This window comes from Peromyscus californicus, unplaced genomic scaffold (assembly GCF_007827085.1).
Source record: "Peromyscus californicus insignis strain IS unplaced genomic scaffold, ASM782708v3 Scaffold_17__1_contigs__length_78620276, whole genome shotgun sequence".
NCBI classification, from domain to species: Eukaryota; Metazoa; Chordata; class Mammalia; order Rodentia; family Cricetidae; genus Peromyscus; species Peromyscus californicus.
The window spans coordinates 852503-877296 of NW_026294469.1; the positions used below are offsets into that span (position 1 = coordinate 852503).

Sequence of the window (24794 nt, forward strand, 5' to 3'; positions counted from 1 at the left end):
CCACCGCTGTCATTTTCCTAGAAACTGTTTGGCCAGTCCCATAATTCTCATGTGATCCTCATCATAAATGATTAATTAAGTGGGCGCCCAACTTAAGTATAAACAATCGATTTTTTTCTTTCTGAGATCTAGACTTGACAGTCAATGATTTGAAGTTAGTGATCAAAGCTAAAGCTGCTTAGATGTAATGCTCTGGTCTCTGGGCAGCAGTATTTTCAAATGTGACTAAACCTTCTCTGAGGAGAAAGAATGATGCCAATATAAAGAAAGAGTGAGAGGAGAGACAGAAAGAGCTACTGAATCTTCACGTTAAAGCAGATTAGTTTTCTTTGAATCTATAAATTCATTTTGCATGCAAAAATTTAAGTTGAGTTTCATCACCAACAAATTCAGAGGAAAAAGAAAAAGGGAAACCAAAGAGTGAGGAGTATACAGGATAATTATTTACAGTGCACAAATATTAACAGAATTAATATTCAGAATTCAACTAAGACCTCAAGAAATTCTCATTAAAGGTAAATCTAGCACACAAAACAGACACATAGGCAGCTCTATAGATGAGTTCAGAACCACATAAGAGGTATGCTATAGTGAGAGCTTAAACCAAAAGTTCAACACAGTTATGATGGATGTTGGGAATATAAAGGTGAGAAAACTGATGAAAGAACTCAAGGCAAAAAAAATGATAGGCTTTGGAAATATGTTACCAGTATGGTAAAAACAAGATGAAATACTACAGAAAGCCTGAAGAGCAGTGTTTCTGGGGAATGGTGGAAATGAAGACAAAGCAAAGAGGTAGGGCTGAGATTAAGAAAAAAACACATTATTGATTACAACTGGCAAACAGCTAGACTAAACTGTTAGTCCAAGAAGGTTGAGCTAAAATTTGGACTTGGATGGAGGAAACAGTGACAGAAAGCAAAGATCATAGTAAAGGAACATTTAAAATTAAGTACCCAGCCAGTGTGACAGCACAACCCCTTAGTCCCAGCACTCAGGAGGCAGAGGCAGGCAGACAAAGAGCTCCATGAGTTTCAAACTAGCCTGGTCTCTGTCTATAAAGACCAGAGAAAAGTAACTATTGATACCTGTTCATTTCATCTGCATAATTAAAACCTATGAAATATTACCGTGATCCTCAAGTATATATATATCTATATATAGATATATATATAGATATATATAGATATATATATCTATATATATATAGAGAGAGAGAGTGTGAGTGTCAGGCTCAAATAAGTTAGATAATCTACCCAAGATCATACAACTAAATAAAAAACTGAACTGTGAAATAGGGAGGTAGATAATAATTCACTTGATCAATCCAAGTTCTTTTCCACAAGGATAAAATAATGAAGATAAACAACATGAATGATGACAATGATAGCTAATATTGACTCTTTATCAGGAACTACTAGGCATTACCCTTTCTAACATTCCTAGCAGTCCTAAGAAAAACTATACTTAGTCTTACTTGAAGATGATATGCTTGAATCTTAAAACTCATAAGAAATTTGTCTGAGGTCACTAGGCTAATAAGTGGCTAACCTTGTTGGTTACTACTCCAGAACTCATGCTCTTACTCACTGTACAACTATGAGCCTATTAGAAGTAGGGAGTATGCTGGTTAGTATTTTTGTCAACTGACACAAACTAGAGTTATCTGGGAAAATGGAATCTCAACTGAGAAATGTATCCATAAGATTTAGCTGTAGGCAAGTCTGTGGGTCATTTTCTTGATTAATGACTGATGGGGGAAGGCACAGCCATAGTGGGTGGTGCCACTCCTGGACAGATAGTGCTGAGTTGTATTAAAAAAGCAGGATGAGGAAGCCTGAGAAGCAAACCAGTAAGCAGTGCTTCTTTTTAAGTCTCTGCTTCAGTTCCTGCCTCTAGGTTCTTGCCCTACTTGAGATTCTGCCTTGGCTTCCCTCAGTGATGACTGTGACCAGGATGCGTAAGCCAAATAAACCCTTCCCTCCTCAAGCTGCTTTTAGTCATGGTGTTTATCAGAGGAATAGAAAGCAACTAAAGCAGGTGACTGATAAAAATTGGGAAAATATTTTACTTTTTCTCCTGTCACAGAAGTGGTGAAAAATAAGGCTCCTGTATCTGAAACAATGTTTTGACAAGGCTGGTGTAGTTACTTTTCTCCAGTCTAGGCACTAACCAGGCCTGACCCTCCTTAGCTCCTAAGAGGATGACATGGGTGTGTGTTCAGGGTGGTGAAGTAGTAGTCATAGTTACTCTTCTCACTGCTGTGATAAAATAACTGAAAGAAGCAACTTTCTGAAGGAAAGCTTTATTTTGACTCAGTTCCTCATGGTCAGTGGCTTGCTTCTCATGGCTTGCTCATCCTGCTTTTTTTAACAAACCCAAGATCATCTGTCCAGAAGTGGCACTGCCCACAATGGGCTGTGCCCTCCCCATCATTCATTAACCAAGAAAATGCCCCACAGACTTGCCTACAGGCAAATCTTTAGGATACACTTCTCAGGACAGCAGTAGCAATGGCTCTATCTGGTTAACCATCAGCAATCAGGAAACAGAGACCTGGCAGGAAACAGAGCTGAGCCTATTCTATTGCCCTAGATTTGCTAACTAGGCCCCATGTCCAAATGTTATACAACTTTAAAAATTTAAAAAACCATGTCACCAGATGGGGACCAAGGGCTTAAACACATGGGGGATGCATTTCACATTTAAATCTTAACAGCTGGCAATTTAAATAAACTTACATCTAATGAAGTTAACTGGGAATGGTTAGAATTAGTGAACTTTTTATTATACTCTTAAAAAATTCCAAGGTTCAAAGATAAAAAGATATTGCAGTTTTTCAATTTACAATTCGAAGGAAAAACTAGAATTCAAGGCTTGGATTCTCAGTCAATTTTTGATTCTATGATACTTAACATTCTTGGAAATAAAGAGTATGAATTTCCCTAGGCCAGGAAGTTTTTGGCAAGACAGTTCTGCTTAAGTCATTTAATTCTCAAGACAACAATGTAAAGTAGGTATCATCACTCCACCTCAGAAATGAGGTAACAAGATGTTATAATGCTTATAGTAAAATTGTTCAAGAACCAAGGGTTAGAACAGCCCTAACAGCCAGAAGTGATAGCCCAGGCTGGTAATCACAACTCTTGGGAGGCATAAGCTGGAGGATCATAAGTTCAATATCACCCACAGCTACACAGCAAGTTCAAGGCCAAACTGGTTTACACAAGGCTCTTATTAAAAAATAAAAATTTTAAAGTCACCATTATATAATACAAAAAAACACAGCCTTGATAATCAGCACAATTCAGTTCTATATTATTGCAGTTTAGAAATAATCCCAAGTACATGTGAAAATGCAATCTATGAAGAAAGTGTTATCGTGAACCATGATGGGCATTTTATAAAAGGTTTGTGGAGATAAGAAGACAGCTATTTGGGTAAAGAAGAAATTTTATATATTTCAAAATGATTCAAAATGGATCAGAGATCTAACTGTAAAAATCAAAACAGAAGTACTAAAAGAAAATATGAATGAATCCCTGTATAACTCAGATTGGGGAGGTTACGACTCAAAATTTTGAAACAAAAGACAGGTGATTCAAAATTGTTATTTTTTTAAATTATCAAGTAAAATCAGGCTCATAATAAACTACAAATATTATTTGTCTTTTACTACAGAAAAGGGACTAAGATTCCTAATATATTAAGAGCCCTTAAAATGCAGAAAGTTGTAAAGAGATAAAAATAAGTAAAAATTTCATAGTTCATAAAAATATGGACCATAAAAATATGAAAAGATGGGCCTGGAGAGATGGCTCAGCAGTTAAGAGGATTTGCTGAGGACTCTAGTTCAGTTCTCAGCATCCACATGGTCATTCACAACTATCTCTAACTCCAGTTTCAGAGAATCCAACCCCTTCTAACCTCTGAGGACACCAGACATCCAAGTGGTACATATGCATGTATGCAGGCAAAACATATACATATATGAGTAAATTATATATATATGTATAAAATATATATTTATTATATATTTAACTTAACTTGTAAGAGAAAAAGAAATTAAAATTACACTAAGATACTACTTCTCACTTATTAAAGTAGGAAAGTGCTAAATATATTATTGGTAAGAACAATAAATACTCTCATTTATTATTATTGGAATAGCATCATTCCTAGAAAAAAAGACTCCTGCAATCTCACTTCTAGCAATCGACTTTTAATGACACTCTGCATTATGGGACTAAACCATTCCTCATGCTCTAACATGCAGAATAAATCATCTGAGGTGGAGGGGGGGGTTGTTGGTAGTCATCTGTCACACCAAAGGAAGTAGCATTATTCCAGCAGCACCCATTCTTGTTTAAGTCTTCCACTGTTAACAGGTTTGAGGTTAAGTTATAGGTAACCAATACTGAATTTATAGCACAAGCAGTAAAGAAAAGCCAATGTATTTTATGCACATAAATGAAAGAATGGTAGTACATGTGCATTTGTCTTTATTTATAAAAAGGATTGCTAGAGTAATATTTTAAAGCATAAAAATAGGGGACTAGGGAGATGGTTCAGCAGTTAAGAGCACTGGTTGCTCTTCAGAGGACCTAGGTTCTATTCTTAGTACCCATATGGTAGCTCACAACTGTCTATAACTCTGGTTCCAGGGAATCCAACATCCTCTGGTCTCCATGAGCACCAGGTATGCACACAGTGCACAGTTATACATGCAAGCAAAACACATATATAAAATAAAAATAAATCTAAATGATAAATTTTCAATTTTTTAAAGATTTATTTTATGTGTATGACTGTTTTACCTGCATGTATGTATATGTACTACATATGTGACTGGTGTCCTCGGAGGTCAGAAGAAAGTGTCAAATCTCTTAGAACTGGAGTTACAGATGACTATGAACCACAATCTGAATGCTAGGAACTGGGTCCTCTGCAAGAGCAACAGATGCTCTTGAAACTGCTAAGACATTTCTTCAGGATAATTTAAAAGGATAATTTAAAAATTATAATGACTCATAGATTGTACAGATACAAAGGACATCAGTAACTTTTTGATCCAACTCTTGGTCATTCTACAAAAAATGAAATTGACAAGAAAAAACTTTATTTGGTTACAAAGAGATAATAAATAACAAAACAAGACTATGGGAATGCTTTAAAATCATGCCAATAGCATATTTAAAAAAATACCATTTACTAGGATGAATTACAGTACTACCTAGATGTTCATCTTTTAAAAATATGCATAACTACTTATTTTGTAAGTGTATATGTGGTCATTTGAATAGGGATGACCCCCAAAGGTTCATATATTTGAATGGTTAGTTTTCAGTGAATGGCACTATTTGAGAAGGATTAAGAGGTGTGGGCAAGTTGGAAGAAGTGTGTCACTTGGAGTGGGTTTTGAGGTTTCAATAGCCCATGCCAGACCCAGTCTCACTCTCTCAGGATGCAGCTCTCAAACAACATCTCCAGAACCATGCCTGCCACCATGCTTCCTGCCATGATAATGGACTAAGCCTCTGAAACTGTAAGCAAGCCCCTAATTAAATGCTTTCTCTTAAGAGTTGCCATGATCATAGTGTCTCTTCACTGCAATAGAATAGTGACTAAGACAGTGTGTGGGGAGGAACACATACCACATGTGGAGGTCAGAAGACAACTAGCAGAAGTCAATTCTTTCCTTCTACCATGTTGGTTCCAGGGATATAACTCAGGACATCAGGCTAAGCAGACAGTGCCTTTAAATGATGAGCTAATTCACTGATATCTATCCATCTTCTTATACATACATTTTATACACATAAAATATGTGCTCGCCAGGGAGTGGTGGTGCACGCCTGTAATCCCAGCACTCGGGAGGCAGAGGCAGGTGGATCTCTGTGAGTTCGAGGCCAGCCTCGTCTACAGAGCTAGTCCAGGACAGGCTCCAAAGCTACAGAGAAACCCTGTCTCGAAACCCCCCCCCCCAACAAAAAAAAAATATGTGCTCTAAACAGCTATGTTGTGGACTTCAACTAATTGGATGGTTCTTTTTGTGTAAGTTATGAGACTAGAAAAGTATTGCTAATGGATCTTCAGTAACAGAGCTCTATTGAATATTTGCTGATATGTAAGCTTTTTTGTAATTTTCTCAATAGAATCTGTAGTTTTCACTGTCCATATACCAAAATTTATAAGAATGACAAACTAAACTTTAAGATTATAAAGCCTAATATAATTTAAATTTGTATGTAGTTCCTTCTTCTGAGTTAAAACTATCTGATTCAGATTTAATGAATGACCCCATTCATGTCTCGCCTGTCACTGTGAGCCACTTTTCTATATACCCAGTGTGCTTGTAGTGCAAGAGGGCCTATTTACAAAAGACATACTGAAAGTACAGAAGACACACATATAAAGAGAACAAGATAACAACTAAATCTTAACAAATTAGCTCCCAACTGCCTTTCATACTAACCCAAAACCTTAGGAAAATTAGGTATTCTCTTAGTGTGTCGTGGTTTGAATAGGTATGGCCCCTAAAGACTCATGTGTTTGAATGCTTGGCCACAGGAAGTGGCACTATAGGAGGTGTGGCTTTGTTCAAGCAGGTGTGGCCTTGTTGGAAGAAGTGTGTCACTGTGGAGGTGGCTTTGAGGTCTCATATATATACTCAAGCCATGCCCAGTGGGACAGTCCACTTCCTGCTGCCTACAGATCAAGATGTAGAACTCTCAGCTAGCTTTCCAACAACATGTTTGCCTGCATGCCACCATGCTTCCCATCATGATGATAATGGACTGAACCTCTGAACTGTAAGCCAGTCCCAATTAAATGTTTTCCATTATAAGAGTTGCTGTGGTCATGGAGTCTCTGCACAGCAATAAAACCCTAATTAAGGCAGTTAGTATTCTGTTGCTGTGAAGAGACCATGACCATTACAACTCCTATAAAAGAAAACATTTAACTGCAGCTTCCTTACAGTTCCACAGGGTTAGTCCATTACCCTCACAGTGAGGAGCATGGCAGCAGGTAGGCAGGAATGGTAGCTGAGAGTTCTATATCTGGATCCAAGGGCACCAGGAAGAGAGAGTCTATGGGTTTGAAATGAGCTTTGTGAAACCTCAAAGCCTACCCCTAGTGCACACTTCCTCCAACAAGGCCATGCCTCCTAATCCCTGTCAAATAGCACCACTCCCTAATAACCAAGCATTCAAACGTATGAGCCTAAGGGGGACATTCCTATTCAAACCACCACAAGTATATTATAAATCCCAACTAAGGGGCTGGAGATGTAACTTGGAGGTAAAGCATTTGTCATGAATGTGCAAGGTCCCAGAATTAATGCCCATATCTACAAAATAAAACATGACTGAGTGAACAGTCTCCAAAACCCCTCCCCTAGTTGAATCCACCTAATGTCCACATTTTCAGTTATATTTGGTTTGGATGTTTCAACAATGCATATCTGGATTTATAGCCTTAAGTGTCAGGTAAATTACTCTGCACTTAAAGACAATGTACTAGTAATACTACAATATGACAATAACAGTTAACCAATTATCAGGTTACTAGCCACTATACATTATGATAATTTGTATTACTTAATTCTTACAACAACTTTCTTGAAGTTAAAATGAGCTTTCAGGGGTTAAAATAACTCGCCTAAAACCCTCCAGGACAGTCAGGGATATACAGAGAAACCCTGTCCTGGAAAAAACAAAAAAACAAACAATAATCCTCCATGACAAGGCCTAGATTTGAATTCACATTTAGATCTACAGAAACATTTACTAAATGTTTAAATGAAATTGGAAACTACTTTTGTTGTTTAAATGTCCTTGCAATAAACAAACAATCAGAACAGTCTAGTCTAAATTATGCATGCTTGCAAGGCTGAAATAAGAATTTCATTGCTTGAGGCTAAGTGTTCTTGGGGCTACCTTTTACATCATAGTTAGAACCTGTGGTAGTTTGAATAAGAATGTTCCCCCCATAGGCTCATATTTGAATGCTTAGTCATCAGGGAGTGGCATTATTTGAGAAGGGTTAAGAAATGTGGCCTTGCTGGAGAATGTATGTCACTAGGGGTGGGCTTTGATTTTTCAAAGCCCACGCTAGGCCTAGTGTATGTGTATCTCTAGCTCCGCTTGCAGATCAGGATGTAGCTCTCAGCTACATCTCCAGCACCATGCCTGCCTGCTTCCATGCTCCCCATCACGATGATAATGGACTAAGCCTCTGAAACTATAAGCAAGGCCCCAATTAAATGATTTCTTCTATAAAAGTTGCCTTGGTCATGGTATCTCTTCACAGCAACAGAACAATGACTAAGATAGAGCCCCATCTCTTTAAAACAAAACAAAGGGCTAAGGAAAAAAGTTTGCTCCAAATCAATCATATGTCCTACTAATAATAGTAAAACCCATAAACTTGAAATCATGAGTGCTAATAGGCACACAGCTATCTACAGACAACAGTAGGCATATAGCTTTGAACATCGGTAGGCACACAGCTATGAGCCAGTATGAGGTACGAAGAATTCTCTCAAGTCTTTTCATTCCACCAACAGTAGCATATTCTCAAATGTGATTAATCCAACTAGTAAGGGGAGGGAGATTATGCAGCAATCTAGACCCTCAAATTCTATTCCAAGTCTTTTGAAATAACTCAAATGCATGGACTAGTATTGCCAAAAACTTAACAACAAAATGTCCAGTTTAGTAGCAGAGATAGTAATGATACTAACAACACAAATAATTTATTTTAGAATATAAGAAATCAAGGTGATAATATGATGGTCGAGTAAAGATGCCTAAAAGACAGCTGAGTATTTAAGATTTGGAATAAATAAAAGAATTTAGGGCAAACTAGATGGCTCAATCAATAAAGCTCAAAGCACAAGCCTGGCAACCTGAATTACTTCCCCAACACTCACATAAAGGTAGACTAAAAGAACTAACTCCACAAAGTTGTTTTCTGACATCCACATGGCAAATACAGACACACAGATACACACACACACACAATTAATAAAATAAAAAGATTTACAGATAACATAAAGAGTGACAAGGAATCGATGCTTTAGTTTGGAATGAGTTACCATTACATTCAAGGCAAAGAAAAAGGCAAAGAGAAAAAAATAAATCTGCAATGAAAAGATGGGGAAAGCACTAGTTAAAAATACAGAAGAGCCGGGCGGTGGTGGCGCACGCCTTTAATCCCAGCACTCGGGAGGCAGAGCCAGGCGGATCTCTGTGAGTTCGAGGCCAGCCTGGTCTCCAAAGCGAGTTCCAGGAAAGGCGCAAAGCTACACAGAGAAACCCTGTCTCGAAAAACCAAAAAAAAAAAAAAAAAAAGAAAATACAGAAGAGAATTTTACAAAAGAAAAATGAAAACCAGCATCAAAATCTTCATTTTACATTTGCCTTTCATATTCTGACAAAAAAAAAATCGACTAAAATGAGAAAAAATAGTAACAAGTATGTGCTAAGGGACTCAACAGTGCTAGAACATTGTAAATAATGCAACATTCCCCTTCCCCTTTATCCACCCATCTTACACTTCACCAGTTAGAAGAAAACTGAAAAGAAAGTCATGCTCTTGAAGAAATGGTTAGACAGCCACTTACCAGTATTTCTTCCAGGTATTATAACTGATAACATTATTACTGTCTCAAACAAGTGTTTTCTGGGTAAAGTTAGGTTTAAAGACATTTGCTAGCAAACTGTTGTAAAACCAAAAGGTTTGAGAGCTTTCATTACTGAAGAGTGGATCCAGAAGCAAACAATCTCACAACCTATTTAATGAGATTTAAAAGACTAGAATGACAAGCTCAGTATGTAGCAAATAATATGAACAGAGTATCAGCTAAATAAATCAGTCAGCAAGGATTAAAATGATCTAGACAGAGGCTGGAGAGCACCTAAAGTTCTTGCTGCTCTTGCAGAGGATACCGGCTCAGATCACAGTACTCAAATGGGTGACTCACAGCCACCCATAACTCCAGCTCCAAGGGATCAGACACCCTTCTTCTGGCCTCTAATAGTACCTATATACACACGGCACTCATATATACAAAAACAGAGAGGCAACCAAGGTGAAAGGAGTGTTATACCTCCAACCTACAATAAGTCCAAATTCCATACAAAGCAAGAGCAGGTTCACTGAAAAATGTAGTGACATAAGTCACTGTGACTAGTAGAATGAGTGAATGAATGAATGCCCCATGATAAAAATAAAATATTAACACGGAGGACCTAGAGTGCTTGCTTCTTTGACTCTTCCTCTTTATTCAACTTTTGTCTTTCACCCTTAGCTCGCTCTCTAGGTTATTCCTTTACATTAGATCAGTTTCAACTTTATTCTATGTAAATGATTCCCAAATCACTATCCTTTATTCTAAGTTTAATTCCACATCTCCAATTGGCCATTTCTTCACTATCATCCCACTACCCTGTCAAATACAGCACATTTAAAATACATCTGTAGGTTTATTTTTCTCAAGCAATTGCAAAACCTGATTATTTTCACCATTCTCACTGTAACCCAGGCTCAGCATTGTCATTTGACTAATGCCTCTCTGGTTTTCCCTTCTCCTCTTAAAACTCTGTCAATCAAGTTCCATCAATTCTTCCTCAAGTTCCATCAATTCTTCCTCATTTTCATATCCTAGCTCAGGATTCCAACTGTGAGTGAACTATTATGGTAATCTTAAAATTCTCCACTCTCACTTTATCCCGGGTCTTCTCCCATACAATCTACCTTGCATACAACTACTGGATTAGTCTTCATTCATTCTATGACAGCCCTAAGTGCACTCAAATCCTCCAAATCTAACCCCATCTATCCTTTCAACTTTATCTTGTTTCTCTAAACATGTCACAGCCAGTCATGGATGCATCCACCCTCTGTTAGCCTCAACTAGGTAGCCTATTCATCATAAAGCACATTTGGGCCTCAACTCACAGCAATTTTTTCCCTTCAGTTTTCATGATACAGACAGATGACTAAAAGATACTAAATAGTCATTTGGAATTAATCAGTTTTCTCAATCTGTAAACTGTTTTACTTTGTTTCTGTATATGTATATAAAAATGTTTTCCTAAGTAGAATCAATATATTTATCTCCTTGTATTCTCCACAACTCTATCAGGTGCCTATCAAATGATGCTGTAACAAAACAGAAAACAAGCAATAAAAATAAAAACATGCACCTAAACCCTCCTTATAATCTACTTCATAAGAGGGAGAGAAAAAAGCAAAATAGAATGAATAGCTCAATGGTGGAGTGCTTGCCTGGCATGTGCTGGGTTCAAATGGCAGGACCACAAACAATAACAACAATAAAATCTAGGACACAACTTTAGTAAATATTGAAAGACATATCAAACATGAAATACATTAGATATGTATTCTAATTTCTTTCAATTCTATCATTCAATAAAAATACTTCAAATTTCTTATGCATCAACCTTGTTTCTCAGTATGAAAGAGCATCTATAATGTGGATGAGACACTTTAAACACATTACCCACACACTCTCATTTTATAGTCAAGTATGCTTAGGGCAATTCTGAAAGCTTTGATGAGAAACCTTACACACACTGTACAGAGATGTTTAGAATAATTGAAATGCACACTACTTCTAATCTACAAAATTTCCTGATTCAATGTGTGAGATTTTAAAATGTTATCTTCTGAATGGCGTTATTCTATTATTCTTAAACATCTAAACTATGAGTATACAAAGATAATTCTCTGAAGCCCCCATGTCCATATAGACGCGGAAACATGGTTTTAGACACGAAGTAGTTTTGTTTGAACTGAAAGAGTATTAATATATAATTTTTAGCAGTAAACGGAAAAATTCAGTTGGTAACTGTATTGGCAGTACTCAAATGCCAATCATTTACACACTGTATTTGCTATGAACGACTGGACAATTTTTAAGGTAGGAGTTTGGCTTTTCGTGACCTACGAGGTTTTTGAATGTTTTTAAAGTGGTAATAGTAAGTTCACTGCCATCAAAAAGAGTTATTAATAATATATGTGAAATATATTTACTAACGATGTTTTAAAAGCCATCAAACTTGTGCTGGCCTAAGATTAGTTATCTTAGGTGTTTGCATTTAACGTTCAGCAAAGTTTCTTTAGCCTCAAGACACCTAAAATTTTATCTTAAAAAAAATCACTTCCTCGATATCAATTCTCCATTATCATTTCCAAGTCTAAACTGCAAACCCCTAGGAACTAATTCTGTTTAAAAAAAATAGATTTTTCAATACTACTGTCAAACTAATTGAGAAGGTTAATGCTAAGATTGTCATTCAACAAACTACACATTATAAACTTTGACGTGTTAACGTTCTAATACGACCTGCAATAGCAGTTTCTAAGTATGTTGGTTGGACTGTCGAGCGGAATCAAAACCACAAGTTCAGAGTAGCTAGCAGAGAACCAGTGAAACTGTTAAAAAGGGGTTTGAACTATGAGGTTTACTGCTGCTCCAAAATTCTTGCAAAAGAGAAATCTGGCATCTTCCCAAGATGACTATGCACACCTGAGACTCTTAGTTAACCAGACTGCAAACAAGAGGAACCCGAGGTAACCCAGAGAAAACAGCGGAACTCACCAGCAAACAATCTGAATTCACTTCTGATTTGGGATCCCGCAGCAGGTTATCGATTTTTTCAAACCGAGTCTCAAAACTGTCCCCAGTCGACATGATGCTGCTACTTGTGACAATACCTTCGTCCCCGCAGCGGAAAGCAAGTTCAACCAACTTCCTCCGCGGTGGGTTCGCAGCCGCGGGGCAGAGGAGCCGGAACCTCGGGGTCACCAGGTGCGCCCGGTTCCCCCTCCCTCCCCTCACTGAGGGGACTTCTGCTCTCCAGACCCCAGGCTGGGGGTGACAGCGACCCGCAGCCGCTCGGACACCCAAAGTCGCATCCCACCCGGCAGCCCCTCGCGACAGCCGACAGCGCCGTCGCCAGCAGCCGGGTCGCTCCGGCGAGGCGCCTCAGCCTAGCGGGCCCCGGCAGCCTTCGCCATGGCGGGGCCCAGTCCAGAGAAGGGCAGCGGCGGGAAGAGGGAGCGCAGCAGGGTGGAGACTCCCTCGGGGCAGCCAGGGAGGGCGAAGAGGAAAGGCGAAAGCGAAGGGCGGGTGAGGAGCTGCGCCAGCTGCCGCCGCCGCCGCCGCCGCCGCCGCCTGGGCCCCGGGCCGGCCCCGCTCCGCTCTGAGGCGCTCGAGGCGGTCAGCCCCGCATCCCTGCTTCCTCTCGGCCCGGCCCGACGCACTGACCCGCCTCGGCCAAGAACTGGTCCCCACAGAACAGGCTCACTCTCCCATTTTATCCGGTCGCTGCTGGGGTTGCTACCGCCGTGTCCGGCGGGGCAGGGCGAGGTCGGTGGCCCGAAGGAGGGCTGGAGAGCGGGCCAGTGAGGAAGACGACCGGAGGGTCCGGGCGGTTGCTGATGCGGGAGCTTCTGGGAGGGGCTGCGGTCGGGCTGGGAAAAGGGCGAGTCGCGAAGGCGAATGCCTGGGGGGTGGGGCGAGGAGAGCTGAGAGGGACTAATATGTCCGCCTTCCTGTTCAAACAAACGGAGACCGCCGGTGCGCAGCGCGCATGCGCGGCGCGGGCGTTCGGAAGGGGAACAGGCCAGGTCTCGCGCGCGCGCACACCGGCGCCCGTCAGGGCGGGGCTGGCCGGGTCGCGACGGCCGAGGTAGGGCGGGGCCGGGGGCGGGCCCGAGCGGGCGAGGGCGGGGCCGCCGTGGAGGTCCCCGGGGAAGTGGCCCTTTCCCTGACTCTGGTCGCAGTGCTGGCAGGCACCCCAGCTTCGCTTCCTTTGGGCCTTACTTAGCCTCAGGTCGGGAGAATTCTGACAAGAAAAAAAAAGACGCATGTTATCAATGAGATAGATAATTTTGGCTGGGTAGGAGAATGCTTTTCGTCCGGAAGTACCAGAGAATTATTTCAGCACCAGTGGAGCTTGGATTTTCCGGAGCACTCTGGTCAGCAGTCCTTGAGCCCCCAACCACGTTGAATCTGTTTAAGATGCAATGGGAAAAATCACCACGCACTCAGCGTTCCCAAGCCGAGTGTGTCAAGGGAGCCTTAAAACGTTGACTCTGGAAGATAGAGTCAATAGAAGTTAAGTGCAGTTTAATTAAAGAGGAAAAATTCATAGAAAAAAAATCAATGTTTTTAAGCTATTCCTATTCACTTTCCCGCATCAACTTTTAGTTCTGGCTTGCTTGCATAATGCTACTGTTTCAGCTTCGAGGCCTTTAGTAAAATTTAGAATTGTGGTTTTATCACAACCAATCTGTGATATGAAAATAATGGGCGTCTCCTCTTAGTTCAATTCCTTCATTGACTGTGAAAGGTTTCTGATTATTTTCACTGCCTTCAGCAGAAGTCCATCCTGTATTTGTTTCTAATCAATCCTTGAGTTTGATCATAGGTCAAATGAAAGATTGTTGGAGATTGAACATGTGAGTGTGTTTTACCCCACACTGGGAAATGCTACAGAGGAACCAAATGTCCCTATATAAAAAGCAATGCATGGCGTCTAAACAGTACATCAGGATGGGAACCAGAGGTTAGGAGAACATTACATTGTTTGAATATGCTTTTTTTTTCATTTTATTAGCTACAAGAAATGTTTAGCTATAAAGTCCACTGTGTAAATCAAGATAGGAAGTAAGCCTTCACAGAAAATCATAACCAAGATGAAAACTAGGGACAAACTTCAGGTATTTTATTAAATGCTTTTGCAGTGACTTTTCTTGGCCCCGGTATTTTAAGTCAGTCATGTGAATTAGATTTATTTTTAAGCATAGGGCTTAAAATAATCTGGCAGTTTCCCTGAAATAAATTTCCTAAACCCTGCTTGTCCGTTATTACCATTTTTAGGTATTCTTAGGATTTTTTTTTTCAGAGAAATGAACATTATGTTGTTTTCCATTTGGAAACACATGAAAAAATGTAGGTAACTAAGACAAGGTAAGTTGTTGACAATGCTCCTACTGGAAGTATATGTGAAGTGTATGTGTATTTACCTACAAGGCTATTCTGATGATTGTAACATACCACTACTTACATTTTAACATTAGATGTTTGTTTTTGACAGGTCAGCTCTACTAAATAGCCAAAACTATAGGAGCATGCCATGGCACCCAGCTAAATTTATTTTTACATTAAAAAGTACCTACGTGTGATAGGGTAGAACCATGACATTAATGTCTCCACCTTTAAAATTCTACTGAGGACAGGAGGGCTGGAGCAATGGCATAATATTAAAGAGTGCTTGCTTCTCTGGCAGAGTACCAGAGTTGGATTCCCAGCACCCATGTCAGGCTCTCAGCTCCCTCTTCTATCCCTGATGGCACCATATATGTATAGTATACACTAACACAGACACATTAAAAAATTTTATAAAAATCTTAAAAAATAAAATTCTATTGTATAAATTATAACTAATTTTTTCAAAAGAATGATAGTTTAAATCATTCTGAAAGATGTTGGGATCCCCAAATGCAATTGCAAAATACTAATACCGCCGTGTATAAATATTCTTCATTGTATAAATGTTATAGAGTATAATAACTTTTCTTTAAGAAGCAAAAGTAATAGAGGATGATGTTCTATTATTGAAACAAGAATATATTAAGGTGCATACAAATAGCTTACCAAGGGCTAGACACTACTCTATAAACTTTATATATTATCTCATTAAAACTTAAACAAAGGACTGAAGTTAAGAGCCCTTGCTGCTCTTCTAGAAGTTGTGAGTTTGTTCCTAGAACCCATTTCAGACAGCTCACAACCACCTGTAACTCCAGCTTCAGGAGAGCTGACATTTCTAGCCTCTGAAGGTACCCATACTCATGGCATACAGATATGGACATTCACACATACACATAGAAATAAATATGTATATAATAATTTTAAACAAACTCTGTTATGAGTAAACCTGTACCACCAATGGAGAAACAGGTGCTCAAGATCATAACAGCTTCCTTGTTCATTAGTCATAAAGTCAAAATGGAGCAGAGATAATTTCCCAACAATCATAATATTGGGAAGACTTGCAACTGCTGTTCAGTCCAAATGGAGAACCAACAATGCATTGTTTTGTTTGCATCAGAAATGATTTAAATGATTCCTTGTAAGAGAAGTATCAATATGATAATAGTGGAAGTTGTAAACTGATTCTGTAGGTTCAGAGTAAAGAAGATCTTGACAGTGTTTAATAACATTGGATTGGCTAACCATTCCTAAACACTGGGCCCAAGAACCAGTGGCATCCCTTGAAGTTTCCATGATTTGTAGCAAAGTAAGAAAAATAAAGATGTAATGATCACATTTGCAGTGCACATACAACTGAAACTGAAGTGATAAAAGGCTAACATGACCTGGGAGCAAGGAGAACAGGCAAATTCATAAAGTATTATATACTTTGCAAGTTCATAAATGTTGTCCAACAAAGAAAAATCTTTTTAAAAATGTATTATTTTCATAAACAAAACAGAACTAGTTAAAAAGAGTATCCTTTAATCTTTACTGTGTTTTAAAAAATTAAACACAACTTTTCTTTAAGGATGAAGAATAATAATAGATGGTCTGTGGGTTTGCTTGTTTATTTGAGTTTGGTTTGTATTGGTTTGTTGTTGTTGCTGCTCAGTACTGAGGCTGGGACTTCACATATGCTAAGCATGTGTCTTGCCACTGAGCTGTAACTCCAGCTCCTAGAATCTTTTTTTTTAATGTTCTTACTTAGCAATTAAAGATTATAGAGTTGGTAACTCTACACAAACATATAGACTAAGTTGGTCATATTTTTGTTAATTTTTCTGGACTTGGAGACTCAGACATCTGGAAACATTTAATTTAGATGAGACTCATGCTAGAACCTACAGTGAAGAAACTACAGTGCCAGAAGAATTGGAATGAAGCATTGTTGGGAGAGAGCATGGGGAAATTAGATTGAGGTATAGACTTCAATATAATGAAACAAATTGCACATTTCTCTTATTTGGTTATTTGGTGGAAAATGCACTTGGTTGAATGTTTATACAATTTCTTTCATAAACATTAGGGAGAAATGTTGTGAGAGGTAGCCTCCAAAGATGGATTCCAGTGAACTATGCCTCCCAATCCACTCTGGAGTTCCCACCCACACTGAAGTTAGGCTGAGACTTTTACCAGTAGAATGCAACATAGGTACTACACCAGGCCTAAGTTTTGAGGGTGTCTGGCAACTAACAGATTTGTGCTCTAGGAAGTTGTACTAACTGAAATCACCATGGCACAAGGAAACCCAAGTTCATCAAGCACCAGAAGAGATCACGTGGGAGGAAGTGGAAGTCCATCAGACTTTGAGAGCAAATACCACAGACCTGGCCTGCTCCAGAACCCATGGTCTTCTATATAGCTCCAACTGTGCTTGAACTTGAAACCTTCCTTCATTAGCCTCTCAAATACTTAGATACCTGCCAGCCCCAGCTTTTGATGAGTCAGGGATTAAGAGACTGGCTGATCCCTCAAGCACTGCTAATACACAAGAATCATAAAATAATAAAATGATTCTTATTTTGATCTACTGTTTTAGGGTAGTTTCTCAGAAATATAAAACAAAACAGTGTCCCAGGAAAAAAGGATTTTTACAAGTAAGTATGGAGATGAGAAACTGGAAACAGTATATACTTTTTTTAACATTTCCTGATATAATAATAATAATAATAATAATAATAATAATAATAATAATAATAAAAGGTATCTACAGTGGGGCATTTAAAGAAATAACAAATTAACACATGGTAATGTGTTTTATTTCCTACAGAACTTCTGGACAAAAGAACTATAAATGATTTTAAACAGATTAAGGAATGCAGGGTTGGAGAGATGACTCAATTGGTAAAATGCTTCCCATGTAAGAGTGAGGACCTGAATTCAATCCCTAGAATCCATGTGAAAAAAAGCCAAAAAAAACTGGGCATGGTGACATGTATCTGTAGTCCTTATGCTGGGGAAATGGAAATGTGTGCCTGATGCCCAGGAGAGCCAGAAAAGGACATCAGATTTCCTGGAACTGGAGTTATACACAGTTGTGAGCCACCATATGGGTGCTGGAAATTGAACCCAGGTCTTTTGTAAGAGCAGCAAGTGCTCTTGACAACCAAGTCATCTCTCCAGCCTTTTAGCTATTTTTTGTATTTCCTCAATTTTAATCATTTTATGCTACCTCCAGAACACATAAAATTCCAGGTACATACAATAAATTGAACATCACTTATGAGTCAGTTTCATAAATTAATGTTATTCCAAAAATGCACACCACAAATGTGTTGCAAATGTGGTATAGTGGGCCTGCCTAATATCCTGAGGCTCAGGCAGGTGAAAGACATCCATGGGGCAGCCTGGGTCCTCATGGCGCCGGCAGGCTGAAGGCATCTAGAAGGCTGCCCTAGTGGGTGCCATTATGATGAACAAGTATATGGTGGGAGAAATGGGAGAAAACTAAGGCAGAATGATTCCTGTGCTGTGGTAAGCGAGGGTGGTGAGGAACAGGCTGATGGTGGCCTGCTTGCCACCCGGGACCAGGGAGACGATGCCTGGGCCTAGGCAGCTACCTAGGGCCATATCTGGGTCCCTGGTCCTACGGCAGCCAGGGTCTGTGTTAACGTCCATGATCCATGTTGCCACCAAGGCCACAGAGAAGCCTGGGTCTGGACCACCACCTGTGGCCATTTTGGTGTCCAAGGGCAATGTTGCCGCTGGGGCCATATTGATCGGAGTGGCCTGTGCTGCCACCAGGGAACATGACTTCTGGGTCCAAGCTGCTGCCAAGGACCATGTCTGGGTCTGGGTCCCTGCAGTAGCCATGGTCTGCGTTGATGTCCATGGCTCAGTGTGAATGACCCGGGTCTGATCAGACACCTGAGTCCATGTTGGTGTCTAAGGGTCACACTGCCACCAGGGCCATGCTAATCTGGTGGGGCTGATTGGATAAAAGGCTATACTGCGTGACACACCACAGCACCCAATGCCACTAGGTTGAGTGAAGAGGTTGGAATGAGGAGGTTGGAAAGATAGAAAGAAGGGAGGAGGGAGGTTTTGTTGTTGTTGTTTGTTTGTGTTGTTTTGTTTTTAATTGGTTAGGGGGAGATGCTGCAGGGCTGAGGGGAGGGTATGGAGGGAAGGACTGGGAGGTGAGTGGGATTGGGATGCATGATGTGAAATTCCCAAAGAGTCAATAATATATAATAAAGAAGATATGTGATATAGCTAAGTTCCTATAGAAACCTTAGCCAGTATTTCTAGGAAAGTATGGTACTTACTGTGGTTAATGGAGCTTTCCAAAGGGCATCACATTTTTAAAAATGTACAACTTTACCAGATTCTGAACAACTTTAGTAAACAGAAAGTTATGAGAATTTAGGTTCAGTTCTGCTTCAAGAGGCTGATTTTATATGGTTAGTATTTACCCCAAAGAAGTTTATTTTTACATGTTTTTCTAGGTCTAAGAAGTGAATCAGGAAGAATATGTTCCTTTTCTTAAGAGTGTTTCTTTTGAGATCAGCCAAGAGTTTTTTTGTTTTGTTTTGTTTTTGTTTTTCTTTCCACAGAACATTTGGGCTTGGAAGTAAATGTCGTTTGACATTTTTAGATCTACTACAGCCTTGGTCCTGCCTGGACAGAGTTGGGAATTCGGGAATCTGTCAAGATTACAACAAGAAAAGTATATGGCAAGCTGTGAGCACACAGTGCCCTTATGCTTCCCCTGACTCACCCTGGAATGTTTTCCTCTAACATCTGTTTTGTATTTCTTAGAAGCTGCTATTCCATTCAACTGCAAACATACTTGCACTGACCCCAGAAATAGAAGGAGAAATAGAAGGGAAGGGATTCCTGTAAACGAGTTACTCCTCTGCTTTATGTCATTGCTGTCTTGGAGACCTCATTGTGACCACACCCCCAAGTCCAAGCATGCAAATGGCTAATATTCCAATGTATACCAAGAGTAGGGGATTTTATGTTTGTGAACCTTCTGAGATGGTCTATTTGTGACCACAGTAAGAGAAGGAAACCCAGTTCAGGGAAGTGATAGTCACACACATGGTTGATTATATGACCTCTCATTTTTTCCAAGTTTCCAATCTAGATTTCTTCCTCCTGCCTAAAAACACCCCTCTGCTGAATTCCGAGGCTAAGCTTGTTTTCTGACCCATTGCTTTTCAGGTTTTTACATCTTTCTCTCTAAGGCCCTTTATTTGGTAAGTTGTCTTTTTTGGAAATACCAGTTTCACTTGTGTTCACTTTGCTTTCTCTCTTCATTTCTTTTATCACACACCAATGCCAACTTTAAGACCCACTTCTAAGTACCTAGAAGCAAAAAAATGTTTTTGACATTTCACTCTGGTCATTCAGTTATCTTCTGAAAAATCTCTGTAACTAGAAGAGAGCCGTTGATCCTTCATACCCCACTCACCGTTTTTGTTTTGTTTTGTTTTGTTTTTAAATAGGTCTAATGTAGCTTAGGCTGGACTCAAAGTCCTTATGCAGCTAAAGATACCTTGAATTCCTGATCCTCCTAATTCCGTTAATTCTACCATGCCAAATTTTTTATTTTATGTACACTTTATTAATAACAACATTTTTGTTCTTTATCTCTTTTATTTGCATACAGTGTAAATACTCTATTTGTTGTTTTTATACATTTGATCTATGTGGCCTTGTCTTTGTTGCTTCATACATTCCTTAGAGCATAAGCTAGAATTTTGGTTGTTTTGTTGTTGTTGTTGTTGTTTTCACGACAGGGTTTCTCTATGTAGTCCTGGTTGTCCTGGAACTCACTCTGTAGAACAGGCTGGCTTTGAACTAACAGAGCTCTGCCTGCCTCTGCCTCCTGAGTGCTGGGATTAAAGGTGTGTGCCACCACACCCTGCTGAGCACCACCACACCCGGCAAGCTAGAATTTTTAAAAAGCAAAAGCAGTAATCATGTTTTCCTTTTCATCATAAAAATAGTACATGCTTTTAAAAATATTTTGGAAAATATAAAAAGTAAGCAGAGAGCAAAAATCACCCATATTCTCACCACCCAGTTACAATCACCACTGATGTACTTGGGGTATCTCTTGATTTTTTTTCCTCTGAAGACATTTATTTGTTTTACACATTTTGTATATAATTCTTGTATGCTGTTTTTTATTCAGCTTATATAACCTTGCTATCCTATTTACCCTATTTTTAATACCTGTATAATATCACATTACAGATAATTATGATCATTTACTTAACCTCTCTGTATGAAGGTTTGGTTTTGTTTTTTCTTTTTTCTTTTTAAGATTTATTTATTTATTTATCTATCTATCTATTTATTTATTTAGTGTTCTTCCTGCATGTATGCCTGCACACCAGAAGAGGGCACCAGATCTCATTACAGATGGTTGTGAGCCATCATGTGGTTGCTGGGAATTTAACTCAGGATCTCTCAAAGAGAGATCTTAATTAACCTGAGCCATCTCTCCAGCTCCTCTTTTTTAATCTCCATGAAAGCTTTATTATCACTGTACCATAGACAGACATGAAAATTCAGTAGCCCCCTCCCTCAAAGAGTAAGTTGAATAACATTTAACAAAAAGAGTCAATGCATGAAACTGCCTCAAAGGGGTAAAAAAAGAAGATAAAAATGAATGTTAAGTGAAAAAAAAATCCCATAGGGAAAAAAAAAGCAAAAAACAAATCACAAAACAGATTGGGCAGCCCAGCACCTGGGATGTGAGAGCTACAAGTCCCAGGCCAGAAACAAAACATCCACAAAATAAAACAAAAACCCAAAAATGGGCATGGAGAGGCAGAGGGATTAATTAAGCTGTCATCCCCAGATACCGGAGTGAGCTGAAAGCCAACCATGAGACACACAAACTCTCTCAGAAAAGTGAAGGTTGTGACTAAGTATCTGCAGATCAGGGCATCAGGTGTGCCCCTCCCTGCAAGAGTCAGAAATCCTGTGACATTCCATCTCTGCTTTGGTACCCAGAAGAGAGTATGAGCCTCCTCAAAGCTTCCAAAGTTTCAGGGAGCCCGGGATTAGAGTTTTGAGAGAACTCCTCAGCGTTCTGCCTAGTTGTCCATCTTGATGGTGTTTGTACAACATTTTGTATTGGCTGAATAGGAGGCTGGGGCAAAGAGGTGGGAAAGACTGGTGACATGACTGTCATTTGATTTGTACACCCTGTATGTCAGCTGCATTCTGTAGGCCTTGGACAACTGCTTGAGCTTTATCTTGTTCCTTCAAAAAATGAACCAAATCTTCATGTCTCTTTCGGTCAGTTTGAGTCAGTCAGCCAGGGCCTTGTGAGTGTCCTTGTTTGGATTGAGGTCCACCTCCAGGCAGTTTTGTTTTTTTTTAAAGTGCTTGGTGGTGCTCACTGGTGAATCCGGGATGTTGATGCCCGCAGAACAAATTTGGAATTCCTTCCACTGGTGTTACTTCCATCTTGTCTGCAGCTCACTTGAATTCAGTTCATCAGTTTCTTTTTTTTTTTCCCCTAGAAATGGTTCTCAGAACCAGGTGAGAATGGTTTAACACTTTTCAGGAACTCTGTTTTGCCAAGTTGTTTCTCAAAATGCTAATACAAGTATACAGTGCCCCTATGAACATTTTATGCCCCTTCATTCTCTCTCTAGCACTGGATTTTGTTGTAATACTTGAGTTCATTTGTATTAATTTTACATCTTTAATTATGAGATTGTGGTTCAATTTTCCATGTTTATTGACTATTTTAAAAAGTTTTAGATTTATCCTACTTGTATTAGTGTTTTAGCTACATGTATGTGCGTCATGTGTAAGCCTAGTGCCCAGTGAAGTCAGAAGAGGGCATTGAATCCCTGAGGACTGGGGTTACAATGATTGTGAGTCACCATGTTGGTGCTGAGAACTGAATCCAGGTCCTCTGCAAGATCAGCCAATGCTCTTAGCCATTGAGCCATCTCTCAAGCCCATGGCTTTTATTTTTCTATGCACTAATTTATGCTTCACACCTATTCATCTATTGGTTTTACATCTTTCCTAAATTCATTTGTATCTTTATATATGCATATGTCATTGTAAACCTTTCTTTACTAATTGCAGATTTTTACCAATTTTTTAAAAAAATTGAACATTTTCTTGTTTTTGTTTGTTTGTTCTTTATTTTTCAAGACATGGTTTCTCTGTGTAGTCCTGGCTGTCCTGGAACTTGCTCTGTAGACCAGGATCCAATTGCCTCTGCCTCACAAGTGCTGGGATTAAAGGTGTGCACTACCACCACCCAAATTTTTTATATTTTTAACAACCAAATATTTTCTTTTAAAAAAATTCTATCAGGTTTGTCATTTTTTCTTTAGAATTTCTCTATTTATGTTTAGAATGTCCTTCCATGTTCTAAAGGTTTGATATATATTTAGTTCCTTTTTTCTTTTTCTTTTAAGTTTTTTTCAGCACTAGGGAGGCAGAGGCAGGCAGATCTCTTTGAGTTCAAAGCCAGCCTGGTCTACTGAGCAAGTTCCTGGACAGGCTCCAAAGCTACACAGAGAAATCCTGTCTCAAAAAACACTCCTCCCAAAAATTGTAGGTTCTCAAATTGCTAAACAATTTTAAAATATTCATTCACTTATTTGTGTGGCGGTGGGGTATATGTCAGTACATACAATACAGCATGTGTGTGGAGGTCAGAGGGCAACTTGTAGGAGTTGGTTCTCTCCTTTTAGCTTCTAAGTTCTGGGGATTCAACTCAAATTATCAGGCATGGCAGCAAGCACCTTTACCCATTGAACCATCTCTGCAGCCCTTTAAATTGGTAAACAATTCTGTTAACATCATTAAATAATACTTTTCTTTCTTTTGTTTTGTTTGTTTGTTTTGTTTTGTTTTTTCAAGACACAGTTTCTCTGTGTAGCTCTAGCTGTCTTGGAACTTGCTCTGTAGACCAGGCTGGCCTTGAACTCACAGAGATCCTCCTACCTGTGCCTCCCAAGTGCTGGGATTAAAGGTGTGTGCCACCACCACCCTGCTAACAATACTTTTCTTAATAATTATGGCACCATTATTATTGTACATGAACATAAATTGTTTTACATAATTGCATATATTATTGAACTATATTAGATGTATAGTTGTACGTCACTTAAGAACAGAAAATGGGTCCAGTGAGATGGCTAAGAAGGTAAAAGTACTTGACACAAAAGCCTGATGATGTAAGTGCACACACACACACACACACACACACACACACACACACACACACACACACAAGCAAACAGGAGTATGTTCTGAGAAATGTGTCCTTAGGCAATTATGTGCAAACATTGTGGAGTGTGCTTAATGACTATAAGTGTCTATGAATATTGCCAGACCGTGACTATTTATTTAGTGCTGGGAATTGAACTCAGGATCTCACACCTGCTAAATGTACAATCTATCATCACCATACAAGAAAATCGTATGAGGCCTCTAACATATGTATGATCAGTCATTAAAATTATTCCTCCTTGGTTAATTTCTTTTTTAAGTTTCTGAATTATTTTAACCATTTGCCTTTAAATATGATTTATAAACTTCAAGCACCTCTTTACTCTATCCTCTTCTATTGCAATTTTAGCTGCAATGGTTTATACTCTATTTTTTTTTCTTGAACTGGGATCTTATTCTGTTGCCCATGCTGGCCTTGAAGTCCTGGACTAAAGTGATACTTCTGACTCAGCCACCCAAGTAGCTGGGACTTCAAACATGTATTGCCCTGATT

At 39.2% G+C, this 24794-nt stretch overlaps 1 protein-coding gene across 1 annotated transcript in view; it reads right to left on the reverse strand.

The window, feature by feature from the left end:
• Rock1 (Rho associated coiled-coil containing protein kinase 1) overlaps positions 1-12726 on the reverse strand; it is a 115126-nt gene extending 102400 nt beyond the window's left edge. Inside the window, 1 exon segment of the mRNA XM_052741510.1 lies at positions 12632-12726. Within this exon segment, the coding sequence (XP_052597470.1) occupies positions 12632-12724 (93 nt within the window). The 5' untranslated portion in view covers positions 12725-12726.
• Between the last annotated feature and the right edge of the window lie 12068 nt (positions 12727-24794).